Source organism: Helicoverpa zea, chromosome 10, assembly GCF_022581195.2.
Source record: "Helicoverpa zea isolate HzStark_Cry1AcR chromosome 10, ilHelZeax1.1, whole genome shotgun sequence".
Lineage (NCBI taxonomy): Eukaryota > Metazoa > Arthropoda > Insecta > Lepidoptera > Noctuidae > Helicoverpa > Helicoverpa zea.
In genome coordinates, this window is record NC_061461.1 from 12,111,725 (window position 1) to 12,134,163 (window position 22,439).

Sequence of the window (22,439 nt, forward strand, 5' to 3'; positions counted from 1 at the left end):
TACTGAATTCATAAAACTTCTAACACTATATATTTCTATCGTATCCGTTCGTTTACAAAACTTTGGTTACTAAATATAGGTTTCAGACAAAATAAACAAACAAAAATTATCTAAAGATCCGACTTTCCCCGTATACGACGTATTTGTACCAAATGTCTAACTGATAACGTTATATTCTTTGTCACAACGTTGTGCAGTGAAATGACCAAATAACTAGGTATCGATAAGAATTATCTAGCGCGATAAGTTTTCATACTTATCGCACAGTACCTGAGGTGCAGTCGCGACAAAATGCTCGTCCACTTGTTAATACTCGCTTTAATAATACAAATTAACTGTTCGTCGATATGTGACAGTGACGCCTGCATATGCAAACGATATGAAAGTGAACTAGAGTTCGAGGGTGAACGGATCGTGTGCTCGCATAAACACTGGAATATCTTACAAAGTAATTACTCCCTACCTGATATATCGCACTCATTAGATTTATCATTTATTAACATATCTATAGTACACTCATCTACGCTATTCAAATCCAACACACTGCTGGAACTAATTCTGAACGATAATGGAATCACTAAGATCGATGCCGACAGCTTCCAGCTGCCAGAACTAAAGAGATTAGATTTAAGTAACAACCTACTTGAGTTTATAGACAAAGAAACGTTTAGAGGCGTCAAGAAGTTAGACTATTTAAATCTGGCAAATAATAGATTTACTTCATTCACCAAATTGATGTTCCATCCTTTGAGCAGTTTGAATGAAATCGTTTTGGACAATAACAATTTGGGTCCTGCTTTGAGGGTGTCTAATTTGTTCGATAGATCTGGTTTCGGGCTTACAGACAAGATACAGAATATCAGCATGAGGGGAATCAACCTTGGGAACGTACCAGACAATTTCTTCGTAGACGCTTACGATTTAAGAAAACTTATAATATCGAACAACAGCATAACTGAAATGTTTGAGATCCCGTACACATTAGAGTATCTGGACCTGTCAGATAATCCAATAACCGCCATATTTAGTGAAGATCTAACTGACCTCGTGGCTTTAAAGGTGTTGAAGCTTAACAATTTGCAAATCAAAACAATCCCTGAGGCCACGTTCAAGTACTTACCAGCTCTGAAAGTCCTGGAACTCGAAAGAAACAAGAATTTGACGTCGTTCAGTAAACTAGCTTTCGGAAGAGAAGTTTTGGCTGACGCAGATAATTTTGAACTGGAACGACTTTCGCTGAAAGGATCAAGATTGTCGAAGTTGAACGAAGCGTTATCTATGCCGTTTGGAGTGCTGCTTGAGCTGGACTTGCAAGGCAATCCTTGGAAATGCGACTGCGAGTTGGTCTGGATCAAGAAATTGCAAATATCACCGGAATATTACGAGCATTTGAGGTAAGTGCTTACCTAATTCAATCGGCATTCGTTTAAAAATATTTTTCAGGAGATCAAGTTGGTCATGGGCTCCCATATTTACCTCTATGAAAGTAATAAAACCATGAGATAAACATTTACTTAAGACACGAGTTATCTTCATAAATTTTCTGAAACAAAAGAATATAAAAATAGTTCGTAGAATCATAGCAGTTAAGAGAATCTCAATGGTACGCGACTAATGCGCAAAATGACCTTGTTTTGATCCGCGACAATGCCTTCAGCGATAGATTATATTGTGTACAGCACTGAGCTACTGTGAGTCACGGCCGCTTTGTTGACGGCCTTAACAGATGCAAATAACTATTTCAGTGAGAAAAATGCGGGCTATGTTTGTTCAGAAATCAGCAGGTGTATGTATAAATATAGATTAGATAAAAGTACAATGATTCGTGATCATGACCCATGATCTCTATATTTTCCTTTTTCAGATGCGGTACCCCATTATACTTATACAACGCCCGCATATTCGACCTGAAAGCCAAAAACTTCAGCTGCAAAGAAAGCCACATCGGTTTGACTATAGCAGTCGTCACCTTCTGCGCAATGCTGGCTTTCATAGCCATGTGGATGTTTATCTGCCTTCCAAAGCGGCAATCTAGGTGTAACTTCCTGAAAAATATGTATAATCCTTCTACTGCTTATAGTGTGCTCCCTATGGCTGCTAGCTTTCAGAGTGAAAGCAATAGATAGACCATTGAAAGGGAAATTTATTTTCATGGTAGTTGCAATTTGAGCTTTATGACAGCGGTGTAGAAGCTATATTACATGTGATATTGAGAGCAAAGAAAGGACCTATATAGTTGGTACGAGTAAGTGTTATGAATATAATGTATAAAATAATTGTTGATATTATTAAATAAATGAATTTGTTACTTTGGTATATAATGTTTTTTTAGCGAGTCCGCTCTGTACTTATTCTGTGATTAATGTGATAAGTATTAAACCTTAGTCTTCCTAAATTGAAAAGCATAATTTACAATAGGTAGGTATTTATGCTTTTGTTGATCGATACATACAATGCATAAATAAAAACACCTGTGTGTCTTAAACAGGATATCAGATAATTTTACTTGTATTTGGTGAGTCAAACACTACCTTTGTTTTAAACACTTCAGAATAAAATTGGTACATAAGTTTCCCTTATCTAACTACAAAGATATCCTTTATCGATGACAAATCAAAGTGATGCAATTAAAATTTAATGTTATTGATGAGCCATCATCTTTACCAATAAGGCAAGTTATTGTAAAAATGCTGCTGAAATGCTAAAAGATAATGTAATTAAAACTCCACAAATACAAAATTCACTTTATATTATTTAAAAAATACAAAAGTGTTTTACAACGATTACGATATTGTGCATATAATTACATCTATAGGCAAATACTTTGTGCATGTTGAGTCTTTCATTCGAAAATATAACAAATCTATTTAATTAGCCTTTTGTTCAATATTTTTATAAATTAAGTATTCCTTTTTTAATTGCTAGTGGCCAATACTATTCACGTGGTGTTCAGTAACTTCGGATAAAACATTGTTTATCAGTTTACTTTGCAAATATGCAATTTCTTATCAACTTCACATCGAAAACTGGCCACCAGCATAATCACACCAAACTCTTTCAAAAAATCATCTAAACAATAAACTAGTTGTCAAAATGTCCTATTATACTAAGAGCGAGAAGCACCATTTAACTATAACAATAACCAGCCGTATACTTGCCGACCATTGGTCGAATCGGCGATATGACAACGACAACTGCAAATTGTTTAGTTATGGTTTTAGTTAAATGGTGCAACTCACCGTAAATATTCCATGGAATTAGGTACTTACTTGTACATAGCTACAGTATATACTTCTTAAACTAAGCAGGCACAAGCATTTTACAAAAAGGCTGCTATTTGAGCATTGAAGTCCACAGCTAAAGCTGCACGGCCAAAACTGGCCTAATCTCAAAATTGGAAGTCTGAAAACGAGGTATGTTTAATCCAAAATATTTTTAAAAGGTTGATAAAAACCTTTTTTGTGATATGGAAGAAATACTGGCAAGATATTATCTGAATATGTGTCAACCAGGCAAGGCAACGCCCAGATATGATATTGAACCTTAAGTCTTACACATAAAGTTCAAAATGTTCCAAAGTAAAAATCTATAAAAATTGATATTCGCATTCAAGCAGTTTTCAGCACATTAAAAGCTGCCACGGTTACGTGCCATACGATTTTAGACCTTATTTACGTTAAAATTAGCTACAAACTCCAAGCGCTCTTTGGTCAATTCAGCGACACCCACACATTCATAATTGTCCTAAGCACAACCTCATTCACTTGCATTATGTAAAGAGTTCAAAAATCTATGAAAACCAGTCTTACAACTGTCTTTTACATACTTTAGTGTATTTTAAAATGCTTAAAAAATCTACCGAAAGGAGATGGCCAAATTTTCATAGTAAAAAAAACCAGAATCGACAGCAACGAAATGGGTACCCATGGGTTCATTATGATAGACCTTTGATGGTGCCAAAAAATCCAGTCTGAAATCCATGGGGTATAGGAGCTATAGCATATTTTCACAAAAATAGGTTATGTTGAATTTATGTTGATTTTTAAGATTATTTACATAAAGGACCATAAAAAACAAGGTATACTAACATTATAACATGCGAATAGTAATATAACCATAGTTACAGAGTTTGCCTGGTAATTAAAAGGTCTTGAGTTTGACCACCACCCATTGCACTATTGACATGAACCACTCCAGATACGATTAAGTACCGACCTTACCTACTTGAAGAGGTTTCCCTGTTGCGAACTTGAACAAAGGTTAATTAAAAAAAAACCTTAAGTAAAAAAAAAACTTTAACTTTTTTTTTTTTAGCTTTTTAGTCACTATGCGCATTAGTGAAAAGTTCTCGTCAATGCGAATAATATAAGCCCGAGGTAGTTAATATGTACCATTGCCGAGTTCCTTTGAACTTCTCTCTTCTCCATCACCAGGGGCCCGATTCTTCTAAGTTAATAATGTCAAAATCGAATAGAAATCGAATAGCAATATGATCGCAATAGCAGTTTTAACCATATCGGGCATTCTGCTACTAATAAAAGACCAATCGTATTCGATTGACATTTGATTGGTGTGCGATTGGTATGCTATTTTGGTGATTTTGGTCAATACGGTAGTTTGCTGTACAATCATTTTGCAATCGTAAATCATTTGCAGACAAATTTATTCATTATTGAATGACAGAAAAGGATAAAAACGTTTATTTCAAAGAAAAAATAGCGGAATGCCACATACGCTTCAATCGTAATCGAGTCGGGATTGGATCTCAGTCGAATCGAGTCGAACGTGAATCGTATGTCGCTTAAGTAAAATTAGGAGAATCGGGCCCCTGATCAGCTCTAAACCTTCACTCGTGTACAGTGCTAACAGACATACACCTGAGTGTAAAGTTTTTACCCTATGCACAAGTTCTAATGAACAGCAAACAGTAAAGTTAAGCTTTTTTATGTACTAAAATCTTCATCGAAAAAACCTTGTAAAAAGAGAACCCCATGGTTTTCAGATGATATGAAATACTTTTTGTAATCTACACATTATACTGAATCCAACCATACATACGAAGTTTCTGTCGACTCTGGGTTTTTTTTTGGCCATCTCCTTTTCGTCATAAATAAATAGTAGAAAAGTGAATTATTTTAAATTTCACGTCTCATAAAATAATAAGCATTTTAAAATATACCACTTAATATTTAAACATTTAGCCTACATTTAAATAGCTGCCTACGAGCATTGGCGGCGAACCACCGAAGTATATTCATTCATCCACCTATTTCTATTACACAATAAATATAAACCTATGATATGGTATAATTAATATTTAATATAAGAATATACAATACAATATTCAGATTCATTCACCAGGTATAAGACACAAGGTACAAAATGCGTTCTCACACGTTTTAAAATGGAATAGTGTTGCCATATTTTGAGATTCTACTATAATAGCAACGTTATTAAAATTATTGGTAGATTAATACTTGTTTTTATTTTAATTCAGCCATTTTAAAAATCCACATTGTGTACCCCTATTCTATTAATTAAATATTAAATTTATTCTATGCCTTACTAAAATTGTGCTTATTACATTTGTAAAATATGACACGAATGTACAAATTATAACTATTATCTAGATATAAAACATTAAATGCAGTCTAGTCTTTTCTAATTTAACAAAATGGCGGCAAACCTCATTACTTAAACTAACTTGAGATTCATTGAGATTCTTTTTTAATTACTGGAAAGAGTATTCTTTTAGAAGGTATAAAAGATGATTGAGACTTCATTACCCAAAGTTAACTATTCTCATGAATAATATAACCCTTATTTGCTTGATTTTTAGTGTCAACTGACAGCTGGTCTAGAAGAGAATATTTTTCTTAATAGCAAATTTTTTTCAGAATTCTTTAGTAAGCTTGCACCGGGCCGGTTTCTTTAGAATACTAAATTTACGATTAACGTACTACCTCAGCCTCCTTCAAAATCATACTCCTCTTACGGAGTACTTAGAATGTCACGCCCAGCGTATCTCGAAAGTTATAGCTTTAATTTTAGCCACAAATTATCTAGAAAATTTGCTGTTTTTGCTAATTCCTATAACGCGTATGGATAGGCAATGAACAGAAATGTATTTCGCGCCAAATTGAACCCAAGCATTGCGACCATTTATCAATTAGAACATTATTCAGCTAAATAATCTATTTACATATACAATTCTCTAATCAATAATAGCTGCCAATATTTTAATAATGCAAAATGTTTCAATGAATCTGTTCACTACCTAACCTAAAAGTACTCCGAATGTCATACAAGTCTAAAGTCATCGCGACTACAAAACTCCTCCTGTCAAACTGACGTTTCCGAGTTCAAGCGTAAAACGAAACGGTTGCTCTTGGGGTCGACGACCTCTTCTGTCAGTGAGAATTTGGGCAGCTGTTTAATGGTACAAATGAGAGAGATGTCACCTTGTCTCAGTTGGAACTCGATGTTGTCTGCTAAAGGCCTTGCTAGGAGCTCGTCGGAGATCAGAGACCACCTCTGTATGGGTCTGGTCTCCTGGTCAGCGGAGAGCACTGGACCTTCGACTAGGAATGGTTCGAGGAAGGCACGTGGTGATGCGTCCTGAGAGAGGCAGCGTGCTAGGTGGGCGAGTACCTGAAGAGAAGAAAAGATCATATGTGTAAGACTGGAAGCAGACCCCAACATAGTTGTGAAATAGCTAGGCAAGTCAAGAAGTAGTATGTACTCACAGAGTCAGCGGAGTGTCGTGGCTGCTGGCGGGTGGCGCGGAGGTACTTCTGCAGCGCCCGCGCCAGCGACGGGAACACCGCCTGCGCCGCCTCGCGCGGGCCTAGCGCTCCACCTGCACAACAGATAGTTTGTACAGTTATTAAGTTTATAAGGATTTTTTGTATGAGAATACGTGAGTTTTCTTGATTGCTCGTCGTTTTTTTTCTGCAACTGCTTCTTGTTACATAGAACCTACATGAAAAAATAAAGTGTGATTTAAGCTGATTTTACAGTCACGCTGATCACGCGCTGACCATCAGCGCCGACGGCCGTAAATATATCAAACTCTATGAAGCGTAGCTGTCCGGCGATGTTCAGACAAACTACGCGCTGAGCTATGAGCGCTGACGGTGAACGTGAGACTAAAATCAGCCTTAAATTGTAGCAAAAACATTTACTGAATAGAAAGGTTGGCAAGTCTAACGTCACAGTACTTATATGCTGCTTATTGGAAAACAATGCTCCCTAGTTATGCGGTATGAAAATGTATCTGGCCTAATAAAGAAGGCCCAAATCTGTAAATGGTTATGTAAATCAATTTAGAATAAAAATCATGACTTTGAATGAATCAAAATTTGAACTGTGACACCCTGCTACCAAATAAAAAGTCCCGCATACCATTAGTAGAGACCCTGACGCGCCTGACATGCGCGAAGGCGTCCTCGGCGGCGCACAGCAGACGGGCGCGGCGCTTGCGCACGCGGCGCTCGCGCTCCGCCTCCTCGTAGTAGCGCTCGTTGTGCGCAGACCCCGAGTCGCGGCGCCGCCCCGACCCGCCCACCGAGCCCGACGCTGATCTGAAAGGTTTTAATATCATTACTAAACTGCATAGTGGTGTTTTTTTATTTAAATTTATTTATTTAAAAACATACACACACAAAAATAATTAAATGTTGAAGGAACTGTGTGCCGCTGTTGGATAAAAAGTATCTACTTATTACGGATAGTAAGTTACTTTGTTATAGCGTGAAAATGTAATAAACAAAAAAATATCTTTGATAATTATAATATGCCTAACTCCACTCCTATTCAGTAATATAAAGGATTGAAGCTTCGTGAGTATCTTCACCAGAGTTTGCAGAATTGACACAACTATGCATTTGATTTTGTGTTATTTATATATGTATTAAAGTTTATTTAATATTATATATATATATGTGTATGTATAATAAGTCTATGTACGTTTATATATTTTCGATTTGTCTTATATACATATTTAGTGCACCTGCCATGAAATTTCTCCTCCACCTAAAGGTTGACTGGTAGAGAACGCCTAAGGCGTTAAGTCCGCCTTTGTACATTGTTTTTTTTGTAAAATGTGTGCAAAAAGTATAATAAATAAATAAATAAAATTAAAATTCTAATAGCTTCAAAAATAAAACGACATCTAAACCAAGGTCCAATCAGAAGGCAAAAGACATTTATGGATCAACCAATAATAACCTTCTTCTTATAATTTCGGAATTTTTTGAAACACAGCTAAATAATACAATAAAATGATAAGGAAAAGTACGAAAGAGAAAAATGTTTTTAAGTCCCTAAAAAACCTTGCCTGATGTAAACTCTTTAATTAAAACTACGCGGAAGTCGAAAACCGAGGCAGAAGCATTACAATTATTTCCTACCAACGAGCTTTCGGCAATCCGACTCGCTCTTTAAAACGCGATTCGATACAGTTCTTTTATATTAGGCATAGCTATGGCTAATCCATTAGGCATTAGACCGCGACGGGATACTCTATAAATAACAATTAATATCGACTTCTAACTATTTAATAAGTTGAGTTACTTTTTGTGAATTCTGTTCAAGTTTAAACTACAATATTTTTATGGAAATTGCAGATTTTCATGGAACATAAAAATAAACAGAATATTCTTGTTGGAGCCTCAAATAACCACTTGAAAGCATTAATTGGCATACATAATACTAAATTATAATGTCTTACCTAGCTTGTCCAGGCGTAGCATTGGTAGACCCATCAACTTCATAGAATTTTATACTGGACTGGGCTTTCCTCTGCGATTTAGATATCGGTATCTTCTCCAAGTACGGATTGTATATCGGGAACTCTGTATAATATTTCTGTAGAACCCACACAGCTGCTCTTTGTATACTCAGCTGTCCAATCGCATATGATCTGCTCTCCCCATCAGGACTTCGTACAATCTTTATGTAATACACAGGCTCTAAATGCCTAATCTCCATTAAAATAACAGCGATATAATGTATAAACAATAAAGTATCCGCAAAACTGGATACGTAAGAGACTAAGGCATTGTAATCCATTGCTTCCTCACCTAATGCGAGGGCTTTCGTTGCCTCAGTTATCTGAACAATGTAGAACAACCAGTAGGAAAATATACACACAGCTAAAATTACGAGTGTCATGGCTCTGAACACGAATATTCTTGGTAGAATTGCATTTCTCGGTCTTAGAAACACCGCCCATACTCCGATTGCAAGTAATACTAGTTTGAAGGCTAAGGAAAGGAGTATGCCTTTACATTCAGCAGTGCATGACAGCAATTGTATCCTCTGGCTTGGCTGTATGGCAATATTGTCTGACAACCCTGGGAAGAAGCCAATCTTTGGCAGCACTACCATTGCTAAAGGACTCACAAAGGACACAAAGGATAGGCCAAGAGCTATAGTTGTGCCAAAATATCTTGTGCAGACAAAGCTTATGCCATTATCTGACTCCATGGGCCAGTTGCTCACATCTTCCATGGACTGTGATCCTTCGGAAGTGTTTCCAGTGACCGCTGTGGTGTTCTCTCCCCAGTTTTCATCTTGTGGCAAGATTTGGACCTCTATGACTTCCTGGCCGTCCCTGCCGATTTCTGGGTTGATGTTTACACTGGTTTGAAAAGGCGCCATCGTGTTGTCTGAAGATTCCTTCCTCTGTGATTTGTTGCTCCTGAAATATTAAAACATTATGCAATATTATTGGGGTGTGTACACATAACAGGTAAGTAAATAAGATGTTATTTACTTAATTAAGTCACAATCATAACATTTCCATCCAAAATAAACTGAGATGAGATGGCATTATGTAACAGTATGTATTGCATTTTCACTATTGATTGTAAAGAACAATTATCATAACATTTTAAATCCCTGCCAGACCACTACTGACTTTTGTAATAAGAAATAGAACATAGAATCTGTAAACATGTTTTTTTTTCTCTCAACACTAAAGAAGCCATACACATTCCATTTTCAAAAGATGCTGCTTACAAACAGCCAGTATCTTGTCTAAACAGCTATGAAACAGTTGTCATGAGTTAACACATTTGCATACACCTGCTATGCATACTACTTATATGTTTTACAATAATCCTAAAACTACAACAGAATATTAATTAGGAACCCTCCTCTTCTGTGATCCTGGTTCAACAAACTTTTTGGACCTTGTGAGAGCCCTAGCAAGCAATAAAACTATAAGTTAACAATTGTAATTTGGTTGAAGACTGTAATTACTAGATCACAATCACACTACAAATTATGTGGGGGAATTTCCCAAAGGGAATGTAGTGAATCTATGGAATATTTGTGTAGGAATTTGAGCTGTGACTTTGTAGGTTTTATTCATGGATTCTGGAGAAGGTTTTAAGCAAGAAGGTCTGTCTTACCGAGTGCTGCGATGCGTGTGCTGCCGGTGCCTCGAGCTTCTTCGCGACCGGCCGCTCAGCTCAGACCTCACAGACTCCGTTTCCATTGTACCGCCACCACTCCTCGACCCTATCCATCAGCACAGCACCAGAAACACCTGCACCAACACACAAAATTGTAATCACCAAAATCACGAGCAATTAAAACGCTTCACGGACTATGAACACGATGGAAAACATGTTTTCACACACATAACTTTTCACCAAAGAACATTGACATAATCCTAAATTCTGTATAATCGATTTCAAGTAACGTTTCATTAAAAATACCTTTGCATTATCGAAAAAAACGGGAAAATTCTTATAAGAGCGTCTTTCACGAATGTCGATCAAACGGATTCATTCATTTTGTACTAACCGAATTTTAGCCAGGCTCCACAGCGTAGTAATCAAATATCGGAAGTCTCATTTTCTCTCGTAACACAATGTATGTTCCTATCCCACTTTTGCAATTTGAAGGAGCTCTGTTCATTTGGTAGCATTATATTTTACTTATTTTACCTTTCGTTCGGAAACTACCTATGTCGTCGAATAAATCAACTTGAATTTATTTGTGAATAAGTTTATCCCGATATTTTTATTTTAACTTTTGTATGTATTGTATCAGCTAAAAATATCATATCGTTAGTTTAGCCGAACAGTACCAAAAACTTCAGAATGTACTTTAGTCGTGTTGTTTGTTGAGTTGGATTAAATTGGCGCTGATTTCAAAAATATAGAGCAAGTGAATTATGCGACAAGATAATGATAAGATAACACACCCATTTCATACAGATAACAAAGTGACTAGGTACGAGTATTTTTTAACATGAAGTGATTGTTTTTGTGGAGAAAGTCATGGAGGAGCAAATTCGGACCCCTAATCGCGTGGAGCGAGGAGAGAGCAGGGTGGAAGATCTTCATTTGGACAGGGTTGTGGCTTCACAGCCAGAGATTGGCCCTACACCACCAGACGGCGGCTACGGATGGCTGATTGTTGTGTCAGCAGTGATATACCACATCACGGTACCCGCGTTGTCGTCGATGTATGGACTGATAGTGTTGAAAGCAATTCGCGAGGAAGATCATGAGTCCGATGAGTTGATGCAGATATGGGACGTGGATATAACGTTGGTGCCTGTAATAGCCGTGGTGATAAGGCTCTTGCTAGAATCATGGTGCAGGGCGGTAGTGAAACTGTGCCACATGCCGCGGTTCATGGCCCTGTCAGGACTGTGCCTGACAGTGTCCGGAGTCTTGCTGTCCAGCTACGCAACAGAGGCTAACAGTAACGACCACATCATAAACATATTTGCGGGGATATTTATAGGTAAGTAAATATTCTCGCTTTGTTCTCAAGGTCTCTCGATCATCAATACAATCAATAGAATAATAAAAACGTCTTTAAACGGTTTAGTGCATACTTGAGAGACGTAATAATGTGGTTAGTAATGAATAGAAGGTAAAGTACCTACTTCAGGTATTGTACCATTTGTACATATAGGTAGTTCGCAGAAACAGACTCAATACAATCTTATCAATCTAGAATAAGGTAAATTCATTGAAAATTGTTAAGACAAGTACATAAGGTACGGTAATCCTAAGCCATCGATCTTTATTAGTCATCGCATGAAGAATGACACACTATTCATTTACGGGACTTACAAAGTTGCTAAGTTTCACTCTGAGAAATCTCTTTAAAACGCTCAAAATAAACGGAACCTACCTACAATATTCTGGAATCAAAACATTACATGTCAATTTATCGTAATCGATAAAATCATTAGGCACAATCAAACCGAGAAATATCGACTAATTTAATGTGTTTTGTTATTACAATGAGTTTACGTTACCTTATTGACTTAACTTTTAGGGAAACAAAGGTTTTTATGAAAATGAGGATGTCAAAAATGTTTGCACAGTTGGGTTTTGAATTATGGCATAATTTACGCTGTTGTCATCAACAGTGGTAATCTTGGAGATGGTGACCCGAATACATAGCTTAAGTATTTGGGACATATAAAATGAGTAGCTTGTATATATAAGTTGACCTGTCGTGCTATCGTATCGTAAACAAAGGAATACGCAGTTAAGTTATCTGCTGTCTACTGTCATATCATCACGGGAGCTACCTCATGCCTGTACCACTTGTATCTACCTATGTATTATTCTCTACTTAGTGCTATATAAACCGTGGATCGTGGTTAGACTTGCATGCGCGATTCCTGACCATTCGATTCCCGGGGCTGACAACCTATTACGTAGAGTAGGGACCTATTCTCAAACAAGAATATTATTTTTCACGTAGATGTCCACTGTATTCTAAATCACAAAAAAAAAAAAACAAAATTCACGGCAATTAACATAGCCAAATAAACTAAGAATTTTAAGTCACGTTACGGAGATGTTAAAATTATCTATTAGAATAGGTACAACTGTAACGAGCATTTTACAATGTCACTCGCTCTATTTAATTGTTTCTCTTATTTACATAAACGACGGAAACACCTTGATATAAAGTATTGGCACTGTTTGACTGTTTAAATACGTGCATAGATACAATATACTTACACAGGTTATTCGCTAAGGCTTGGCCTATCTTTAGACTCAAAACTTTCCAAACCTCACACAAATAGAAATAGGTATATCACCCACGAAGAAAAAACTCATATCTACGATATTAGTTTACACCTCGCTACAACCAAATAAGTATACCTACCTACAACAGAGAGGTAAACGTAGATACTGTAATAAGAAAGTTAATTTTAACGAACTCAATTAGAAGGCTGAACTTATTAACCGTACCTATCTATCGTCCTTCTTTTTTATCATGTTTCAATTAATTGAATTACAACGTTACCTACTGAAAAGTTATCTTCAAAGTTTTCAATTCGTTAGAGCGGTATATTTAAATGTCATTAGTGAATTTCCTGCTATCTCCCATACTCCATACTTAGGTAGGATTATTTTATCTTATTTCAGGTCTAGGATGCGCTCTAACAGGCCAGCAAACCGAAGTGATCATAACGCACTACTTCAGAGAGAAGCTGACGATGGCCCAAAGAATCGTGCGCATGGCACCCTCAGTTGGGAACTGCCTCGTGCCCATCATTGTAGGCTACCTCTGCACCCAGTACACGGGAGACGTGGTCGTCATGATCTACGGAGCTATAGTCATGCAGAACTGCATCTTCTTAGCGTCGTACACTCGACCCATTTACATAGAAAAGGTGATAAGACACACCTACAATATGCTCAGAGACGCTATGGAAGATGAGGATGAAGTTATATACTCTAACGTGGCTCGACGCGCTGAACGCCAGTCACAGAATAACCTGCAAGAGGAACCGTTGCCAAGCACAGCACAAGACGAAGACGCCAATGACGTAGTCGTCTTTAACTCCAAGAAGAATGCCAAAGAGATCATGGACCCCTCCATCCAGTATAGAGAGAACAGATCAGTATCCGCCGAAAACAGGTTTTCTTCAGACTTCAGCTCGTATGACGTTCCAAATCGGTTTTCGTCAGACTTTGGTAGTCTGGACATTAATAGTTATGCGCGCGTGAATGGGTACCAGGAGTTGGAGAACATTGACAGGCAGAACCCTCAGCCTTTGTACAGGGAGACGACAGTTAATGCTCCAGCGAATAGCGTGGTGTTTGCAGCTGAAGTTTCTCCTGGCACAGCTAGGAGAACAGCTTCTATGAAGAAGAACTTCATCACGATCACGAACATGTTACGAGATATCAACTTCTATTTGTACGCTTTACTGCATCTTTGTACGACGTTTTCGATTCTAGTGCTGGGCGTGGCGTTCCCAGCTTTGATCTGGGAACAGAATCCGTCTATGAATATTTGGTCGGTGAGTATCTTAAACACACACAACTTTTCGTTTGTGTTCGTCATCATGTGACAAAACTTTTACATGACTGTCTGGTTATGTTTTCAGGTGGCAACGCTCATAGCAGTGGCTCACGGCTCAGCATTATGCTTCATAATGCTATGTGTCGTGCTGCCTAAGTCTATCAACGAGAAGGCGCGTCTGTGCGCTGCGTTCTGCGTCGCGGGAGCTATGGGCTTCTATGGTAAGTGCAACCATGCCTTAGTAAGTTTGCTTTTACTTCGAAATAACCATTAACTAGTCTTTCCGCTAACACGGCACTTCACGGCAGGTGTATATATAAGTGTATGAGTAAATAGGCGAAAGACAACAGCAGAATTAGCTACTGTCAGGTAGGGCTGTTACGCCCTTAAACGACTACCTTCCAAAATTGATCTACAACAAGCGCCATCTACCTCAAACCAAACACTAAACCCCTCCCATTTTCAGGTATCACCCTCTTCAGCAACAAGAGCCTACTAGTCGTTTGGTGCATGCTAGCCAGCTTCGCGACAGCAGCATCAAGCATACTCCAACAGCCACTATACAATAGCACCCTCAACGAGTTTGACACAACGGCCACGATGACAGCGTCAAATACCGTCGTCGCCATCTTTATTATGGCGTGGTCTTTGGCATTTAATTATGAATACAGGACTTGTTTCTTGACTGCTAGTGTGCTTCAGACTGTGACTGCTTGTATGTTCTTTGCCTTGTCTTTTAGGAGGAGGCGGTAATTAACCAACATATAAACCTGTCTTTCTTCGCCTGTCTATACATTAATAAGTCTGTTATGCTAATTGGTAAAGTTATCGGCACGGATATTGAGCCCTGACCTTCACTTGCGCAGAAGCGATTTATTGGTTTATTGCCTTATGTGTAAAGTGCGCAAAGCGATCCCCACTCTTCCGCCGAGAGCCCAATATCCGTGCCGGTAACCGTAGTATACCTATCAGTTGTCTAAGTTGGTTTCCTGGCCTGTCTATACATTTATAAGTCTGTTGTGCTAATTGGTATACCTTTCAGTAAATTATGAATTTATATAGTGTTATGTTTATGTTTAAGTAGTTAGTCGTGTTCTGGGGTAAATTATACAAAACAAGCAATGGATTTCGCGCTGCCTAAATCAAAATTACTTATCTATCTATTTATCGAACAAATTCATAGTGCGTAAGGCAGATAGTTAACTGTACCTATGTTAGATAATTAATTTAATTTCTATAAAATTTCAGGATTTTATTCGACACTGTAACTTGACTTTCTAGACTACCTTGTGCAATTTTTGCGAGACTTCAAACAAGTTGCTCGGGCTAATTAAAATATAATAGCAATGTAGGTTAAAATTATATGGTTGTGCTTTTTTTTCTTTTAACAATAGTAACTCTAAGTGTACAAGTTAATTTAAATTTATTTGGTATTTTATTTTATACATACAATTTTATGTTTTAAGTTTTCTATAATTATACAAATACAAATTATTTACATTAAGATAGATTACCTAAGATGTATGTAAGTGACCAATTTAATTTTATGTAAATAATTTCTCGCCGTAAATAACATAAAAAGTCGTAATTAAAACAATAAAAATTAAGTAAGTTGTTTATTTTTAAGAGATCACATCTGTTGCAGTCTGTAAATAAAATATGTATCACATCTATGGTAGAAAACGCACTTGGCAGCGAAGCTCTCTGCCGATTTCTATAACCTATCCATTCGTTGTTTGCGATTAGGTATTGAATTTAGCATAAGTTAAAGGCCGCGGCATACGTGACGAAATAAAGCTTCGAACGGGGCGTGAACGGGACCTTGAGTGCTTCGGTACCAGTCTATTAATAGGACACGATATTTCCAAAACCGTCCGTCAAAAATCCCGTCACGTAGGTATGTAACGACATTTATATGGAGCTAAATCAAAATCCAATCTCTAATCGCAAACAATTGGATCGATATGTTAAAGAAATCCACGGTAACAAGAATTTACCGCTGTCTAGTACGTCATCTACTTCTACTACAGAATATCGTGTGACAAAGAACTGGAGACAATTTTCATAAGAAAGATTATGGAATACGTATAGAAGTAATTTACACGGCCCTTGCTATATACAAAAATGAGTAATATCAATTTTGGACCTTATTTCATAAGAAATAGAGTTCCTAATTCGAGGAGTAAATTCAGAAGTCGGGTTAATCTATGGTCAGGTGTAAGCATAGCCAATTTATAAATTAAACCTCCCCGCTACTAAATCCAGTACCTATCAAACACCATTTATTCTACTTAATATCGAAAACTAATAAGTACAGATTTAGAAACTTGGTTACTCTAAATCAAATGGCTATGCTATAATCCTGTAATTACAATGTCACAAAATAATTTTAAATTATAAATATTGCATAAGTTGCCTTAGTGTAAGCCAATAAAATTTTACAATGTTAACATTTGAGTCGCCTCTCTAAGATTTTATTAAACCTTGAATAATGTAGGAATTATCTAAAGTATTAGTACCATAGAGGCGACGGGTCTATTATCACAAGAAATTATAAACTAATAAAATAATAAGCTCAAATAAAGCCGGTTATAAGACCAAAATAAAGCTGAAAGTTGCTTACGTAAAAGATTTGGAACTACTACAGCGCCAAAGGACCATATTCATAAGATTTTTTAAACCAAGTTGACAGTAATAAATTCAGTAAATAAATATGATATGTACGTAAAAAGTAAATAATTTTAAAGACTATTCTATTTTTATTGTAATTCATAATTCGAATAAATAATAATTTTAATACTAAAAATGTCATTTTTTATAAAATACCCTCACTGTTGTTGCACTTAAATTATAACATTAGTTGAATGCATCGATAATGAATAGGAATGCATTGAGATAAGTGATTGACTGCAATCGACTTGTTTGTATTAATTAATTTTAAGCTATTGTGATTAAAATGCATGTTATCAAACTAAGAATTTTAGTTTTACAATTTTTTTTCCTCATCAAGCGAACATTCTCGGTGTACATCATGTACGCATATACGTCACTTGATGGCATTCTATATTCAAAATCACAATCCACAATTTTGTTTTTGAACATTCTTGTCTGGCAGTTCCGAATAAATAACTAGAAAATAATACTTCCATTGGAATTTAGCTCAACAAATCCATCATTTCATTGTCTGTGAGTTTCTTAACATTATTATTATTATTTGATGTGGAACTGTCGCCCGTCGGTAGTAGAGATTCGAATGCCGACCAGTCCTGCTTGGTCTTGTTGTTTGCTTGACTTTGGTTGTTCGCCCACTTATTGTTGAAGTTAGCTGATGATGTCGACGACCAATTCGCCGAGGGAACGGCCGGTTTATTATCGAAACCACCAAACTGGTTTGGAGTGACGTATTTTGAGCTATTTTGTGATAACCCTGGGGTACTGTAGATCATGTTGGACATTTGTTGAAGGTTCGTCGAAGCGTTCGAAGTGGGATGGGACATAGCGGAGGCAGAACCTGGTATAGGCTTCGAGAGTTGGTTAAGGTTTGACTGAAGAAGGGAGGTGGTTAGATCGACAGGTTTGTATGTAGATTTCTTGGGAGCGGGTATTGCTTTCGGTACCGGCTGGTTCGAGAACTTTCGGACAGATTCTTGCTGTAGCGCTATCCTGAAATAGCAAATTAGGGTTTTTTCGTCACAAGTTTTTGAGTATGAATAATGGTGAACGCACATCTATCGGAGTCGAAAGCGTCAAATTCTATTCCTTTGCTGTGGTTCATTCTGGTAAGTGTGCGTCCACCATAGAACACATGGGATATTTCGTCCTTCTCTAGCTAGAATCTAGGAAACTATTTACAAGTGTAACCTTTTTCTATAGGTATATGCTGTTTTAAGTTACCTAGGTTTAGAAGGAGTAAATTCTTCACGTTTAAATGGACGGCCTTTATTTTTCTTTGTTCTTTTTGGCCTGTAAAACGATCCAAGTATTGAATTGCTTTTTACGTTATAATTTCTAATTGACCGTGTACAATAATACTTGGACAGAAAAAAAATGTCTTCTATCATTAGATGTAAATATAGCTAGGTCTTTTGTCCTATACTATGATAAATTTTTGAATTGAGTAACTTTGCTTTGTCCGAAATAAGAAGCTACTGTCAGTCTTGTTTCTCAAAATGTATGAACTAACGGCTACTGCGCATACGCACTGGCGTCAATAGGCTTTTCGAGAATCTTAGTTAATTGACAATGATAGTCTTTACAGATGTATAGACTATATTAAGATTTTTTATTTATTTTTTGACCCTACTGAACCAGTTTGAAAACATAATTCATAATTGGGAAGCTACACTATCCCCGGATTACGTGGGATACCTTTTATCCAGATACGGGAAGAATTTCTCACAAGACCCTATTCTAGGTGAAGTAAATTAACAGCAAATTACCTCTGCTTATCCTCCATAGTAAGCTGTTTGCTCTCCGTAACGGTCGGGAGAACTGATTCCTTCTCCTTCACTGGAGGCGGGGAGAAGGGGTCTCCACCCAGTTCGGAGAACATGCCCTGCAGGTCCGAGTGAGGGGCGGACACCAGGGTCTCGGACGACGGCGTCAGAGTCTGCTCCATTATCCTGGGAACATGGGAGATGAAGATTGAAATATGTATTGTTAAGATAATATAATTTTAGATCTTTAACAATTGCTTTGACGTAACTTATGTGGCTAATCATAAAACAATTGAAAATAAATTGTCTCTCGCGTATATCTGCGCTCAGGAAATAACGAGTTAAGTTTTTTACGATTTAATTACGACAATCGAATATCTGCTTTGACGACTATCCGATTTATCATGACACGTAAAAATTGAAATTGTATTACAACAAACAGATTTCAGAACACTACTTAATTTCAGTTCCTAGCATAACATAACTGTACTCACTTAGATTCACTATTAATAGAATTGAGCTGCTCCAGTTTAGCTCTGTGCTCCGACTCCACCTTAGATATCATTTGCTTGACCAGGCTTATGAGGGCATTGAACTGGTTAAGCGTGAGTCCGTTCTCCACGCATAGCGGAATGAGGAAGGGTAACACCTTCGTGGCCATCACCTCCTTGGTTATACCCAACTTTGAGTGGCTGAGCGCGAGTTTGTATATGCCTGGAATTTGAAAACAGAACATGGAATTACGATGTCAATGGTCAACACTAACATACCTACTTGGTCTTGTTTTTTTTCTTTTTAACTTCTATACAAAAAAAAACCTTTGCAACCTCACTATGAAGTCATGGTTATCTTGACTTGATACACTTTCTAAACATAAACAAGGTTATCATTGAATAGCTCTTCATACCCGGCGCCATATAAATTCCACGAGTCTATAGTACACTATCATGTCCCAAACATTAAAATCAATTCTGTAATTTAGCGTGACAGATAGACAGAGATATTTCACATGTTCAATATTGGTAAAACATAAAGGTTTTTAACTTATTCTCACCTAAAATACCCATCAAGACAGCGGGCTCTCTTGACGGTATCTGCGGCAGAAACGGAATGATCTCGTCCAAAACCAACCACTTGTCCAAATGCTCCAACAGTTTGCCCAAACACAGCAAACAATTCACCCGCACCGATATGTAGTTCGTACTCATACACAACTTCTTAATACGCGGGAGCAGCGCGTTCTTCATCGCAGGATAGTCTATCAGGGACGCAAATGTTGGCAACACTGACAAACATAGCTCCTGTATCTGCTGGGCATCAGACTCCAAAGCCCTATACAGCATCGGCAGAATGTCTGTCTTCACCTCCTCCCCCGGAGTCAACTTCAGCAACAGTTCCATCTTCTGCATGAATATCAACAAGATCTGTATAGGATCCTGTATCAACATCACCGGTTTCAACACTGGCAGGATGTATTTTATGTATTCATCTTTGGAACAGTTCTCAGCTATAAGCAACACATTTGGCAACACAAAGGGCACCATGGGTGGGTTGACGAACTCCTTCGTGAGGCACGGCAGAATGCGGTAGATACAGATGCGATGCGGCATCTTCTGTATAATCTGTGGCAAGCCTTTGTAGAACTGAGACTTCTGGAGGTTGTCCCATTGAAATAACGAGTCCAAGTAGTTCAGGGTCTTAACACCAATGTCTTCAAAGTATGGTATCTGTCAAGAGGAAATATAAAATTATAAAAGCTGTTATTACATTCACAATATGGTAAAACCTCCTTACTTTTGAAATATTACCTTCAAGAATTGATGTGGGTCAGGCCTCAATTCTGGTATAGCATTCAGAAGAAGCTTCACATATTCCTTCAAACCATCATTGACACAGGACAATCTCGACGGCGGCAGATTTCTCATCTCATTCACAAATCTCTTAAATTTAGAGTAATCATTTCCTACATTACCTAACGTCTGATGTCCAGTACTGTGTAATACATATATAACCATTCCCAATGAGTACAAGTCACTGGCAGGCGAGTGAGAAGCTGAGAGAACATATTCAGGAGCCAGATAATCAAGAACTGGTTGAGTCAAAGCCGGCAATGCAGGACAATATTCATGGAACGGCCAAAACGGGGGAGATCCTGCTGCGCTCTGGTTGGCGATACAGAAATCAAATCCGAATATCTTCCATGCCCCTTGCTGGTTGATGATAATGGACTCTGGGTTGAGATTGTGATGCAGAAGCTTCACATCATTGTGTAGGAACGTGAGGCCTTCAGCAATCTGCATTAGTCCATACTTAATTTCCAGCTCATACAATTTGTAGTTGACTAAATGGTTTGGTACTGGTTGTGGCATGTTGTCTGTGTTGCCTAGAACATTGGCTAAGCTTGCGAACACTGGTTCTGTGGCAAACGCAAGACTCTCTCGGCTTTCTTCAAGTCCATGTTGGACTGTAAGGATTTGTGGATGTCGTAACTTTGTCAACTGAACAATGCCACGCTTCAGCATCTCCAGCATTATCTCTCGGTCTGGTCGTGACCATCTTTCTAGATGTTTTTTTTCGAAGAGGAATATTGAAGCTTCTTGCTTCGTTGACTTCTTGTAGCCCTTGTATATCTTCCACAGTAAACCTATGAATAGGAAGTTCATAGCTTTATTATGCATATTAGTTATCTTTTAGTGAGGCCTTGAATTTTTATGTTGTTACAATTTCTATATGTAAGTTTTGGACAGTTAATTTATATATTTGCATTATCTTACCATACAAGTCTGGCTTTCAAAGCTAGTAAGAAATTAATATACACTAAGCAACATCCACAAATTCCACATAGTTTCTAGTAAAAGTGACTTTGGTGACTCCCCATTATAATAATGTAGCTAAAGATTAATCTTTGAAATATAAAAGTTTACTATAAATAATATAACAACACAAAGACCAAATAGAAAAAAATGAATACCACATAATAAACTGAAATAAGTTCTCAACAGGGCGGAGTATCTGTGCAAATAAGGTGCACAATAGACAGCTCCCGTGTTTGCATGCAAATATTGTAGATACTCAATGGATATTACCTGGACCAGCGCTAGCAACTAACTGAGTCGCCTCGAACTCTCGTGTCACAGGATTTCCAGGCAAAACGCCAGAAAATTGCGAAACTGTGTTGCTGACTGACGAATAAAACTTATTAAACACCTCCATGATCGAGTTACACTTTTAACTTTTTTTGTATTGTAAAAATAAAAACCATTACGGAGCCAGACAAAAATGTACAGACATGAAATGTCAACTTGACAAATTGATTAAAGTTCGAAAACCATTGTTAATGTTCCAGATTTTATAATTTACAGTAATATATTATATGCTTGCAGTTAAATTATGTGATAGCACAAAAGTTTTAAAAGAAGTGCGGCTAGAAAGGCTCTCGCTTTATTTTTACTCGAAATACATACGAATAGCTTTATTGTTTTTCGACTTGTCTTAATTTGTGTAAGCATTAAACAATGACAATCAAGTTTCTGAACTTACAATGTGCATTGACGAATACAGCATTAAGTAAAACAAAAATAAAATTTACTTTTGCCTTATTTAATATCTATTTTTATTTAGGAAAAGAGGTATAATTAATTATTGTAAAGTATAACAACAAATAAGGACAGCGAAATAATCCTAATACATTATGTCCTGTCG

The 22,439-nt window shown here is 37.2% G+C and overlaps 4 protein-coding genes across 5 annotated transcripts; 2 read left to right on the forward strand and 2 right to left on the reverse strand.

Annotated features, from left to right (window-relative positions):
• The first annotated feature begins 100 nt into the window (after positions 1 to 100).
• Positions 101 to 2,240, forward strand: LOC124633793 (leucine-rich repeat neuronal protein 3-like). Its single transcript, XM_047169130.1, has 2 exons — positions 101 to 1,394; positions 1,865 to 2,240. Exons 1-2 carry the CDS (start codon positions 292 to 294, stop codon positions 2,124 to 2,126), a joined length of 1,365 nt encoding a protein of 454 aa, XP_047025086.1. The 5' UTR covers positions 101 to 291; the 3' UTR covers positions 2,127 to 2,240.
• Positions 2,241 to 2,746: 506 nt separating this feature from the next.
• On the reverse strand, positions 2,747 to 10,816 carry LOC124633916 (vang-like protein 1). Of its 2 annotated transcripts, XR_006984798.1 has the most exons (7): positions 10,728 to 10,816; positions 10,419 to 10,555; positions 8,732 to 9,703; positions 7,405 to 7,583; positions 6,747 to 6,859; positions 5,099 to 6,651; positions 2,747 to 3,864 (listed from the first exon to the last, which is right to left on the reverse strand). XR_006984798.1 is itself a non-coding variant. In XM_047169287.1 (5 exons), the coding sequence occupies exons 1-5, from the start codon at positions 10,502 to 10,504 to the stop codon at positions 6,343 to 6,345; spliced, it is 1,659 nt and encodes a 552-aa protein (XP_047025243.1). In that variant the 5' UTR covers positions 10,505 to 10,718; the 3' UTR covers positions 5,105 to 6,342. The 2 variants fall into 2 exon arrangements, 1 of the variants encoding a protein (XP_047025243.1); XM_047169287.1 differs by lacking the exons at positions 2,747 to 3,864; positions 10,728 to 10,816 and having other exon boundaries at positions 5,105 to 6,651; positions 10,419 to 10,718.
• Positions 10,817 to 11,159: 343 nt separating this feature from the next.
• LOC124633729 lies at positions 11,160 to 15,908 on the forward strand. Its single transcript, XM_047169042.1, has 4 exons — positions 11,160 to 11,766; positions 13,419 to 14,299; positions 14,387 to 14,522; positions 14,768 to 15,908. Exons 1-4 carry the CDS (start codon positions 11,295 to 11,297, stop codon positions 15,052 to 15,054), a joined length of 1,776 nt encoding a protein of 591 aa, XP_047024998.1. The 5' UTR covers positions 11,160 to 11,294; the 3' UTR covers positions 15,055 to 15,908.
• Positions 15,904 to 22,028, reverse strand: LOC124633728 (SCY1-like protein 2). Its single transcript, XM_047169041.1, has 6 exons — positions 21,824 to 22,028; positions 20,546 to 21,381; positions 19,792 to 20,464; positions 19,232 to 19,451; positions 18,741 to 18,923; positions 15,904 to 17,964 (listed from the first exon to the last, which is right to left on the reverse strand). The coding sequence occupies exons 1-6, from the start codon at positions 21,948 to 21,950 to the stop codon at positions 17,457 to 17,459; spliced, it is 2,547 nt and encodes an 848-aa protein (XP_047024997.1). The 5' UTR covers positions 21,951 to 22,028; the 3' UTR covers positions 15,904 to 17,456.
• Between the last annotated feature and the right edge of the window lie 411 nt (positions 22,029 to 22,439).

Coding starts and splice junctions, on each gene's coding strand:
- LOC124633916 (XM_047169287.1), bottom strand. CDS start 10,504: ATGGAAACGGAGTCTGTGAGGTCTGAGCTGAGCGGCCGGTCGCGAAGA. Junction 9,704..10,418: donor CACACGCATCGCAGCACTCG/GTAAGACAGACC, acceptor TTAATATTTCAG/GAGCAACAAATCACAGAGGA. Junction 7,584..8,731: donor GCTACGCCTGGACAAGCTAG/GTAAGACATTAT, acceptor AAAACCTTTCAG/ATCAGCGTCGGGCTCGGTGG.
- LOC124633729 (XM_047169042.1), top strand. CDS start 11,295: ATGGAGGAGCAAATTCGGACCCCTAATCGCGTGGAGCGAGGAGAGAGC. Junction 11,767..13,418: donor ATTTGCGGGGATATTTATAG/GTAAGTAAATAT, acceptor ATCTTATTTCAG/GTCTAGGATGCGCTCTAACA. Junction 14,300..14,386: donor CGTCTATGAATATTTGGTCG/GTGAGTATCTTA, acceptor TTATGTTTTCAG/GTGGCAACGCTCATAGCAGT.
- LOC124633793 (XM_047169130.1), top strand. CDS start 292: ATGCTCGTCCACTTGTTAATACTCGCTTTAATAATACAAATTAACTGT. Junction 1,395..1,864: donor GAATATTACGAGCATTTGAG/GTAAGTGCTTAC, acceptor TTCCTTTTTCAG/ATGCGGTACCCCATTATACT.
- LOC124633728 (XM_047169041.1), bottom strand. CDS start 21,950: ATGGAGGTGTTTAATAAGTTTTATTCGTCAGTCAGCAACACAGTTTCG. Junction 21,382..21,823: donor AGTTGCTAGCGCTGGTCCAG/GTAATATCCATT, acceptor TCCTATTCATAG/GTTTACTGTGGAAGATATAC. Junction 17,965..18,740: donor ACTATGGAGGATAAGCAGAG/GTAATTTGCTGT, acceptor TTGCTATTTCAG/GATAGCGCTACAGCAAGAAT.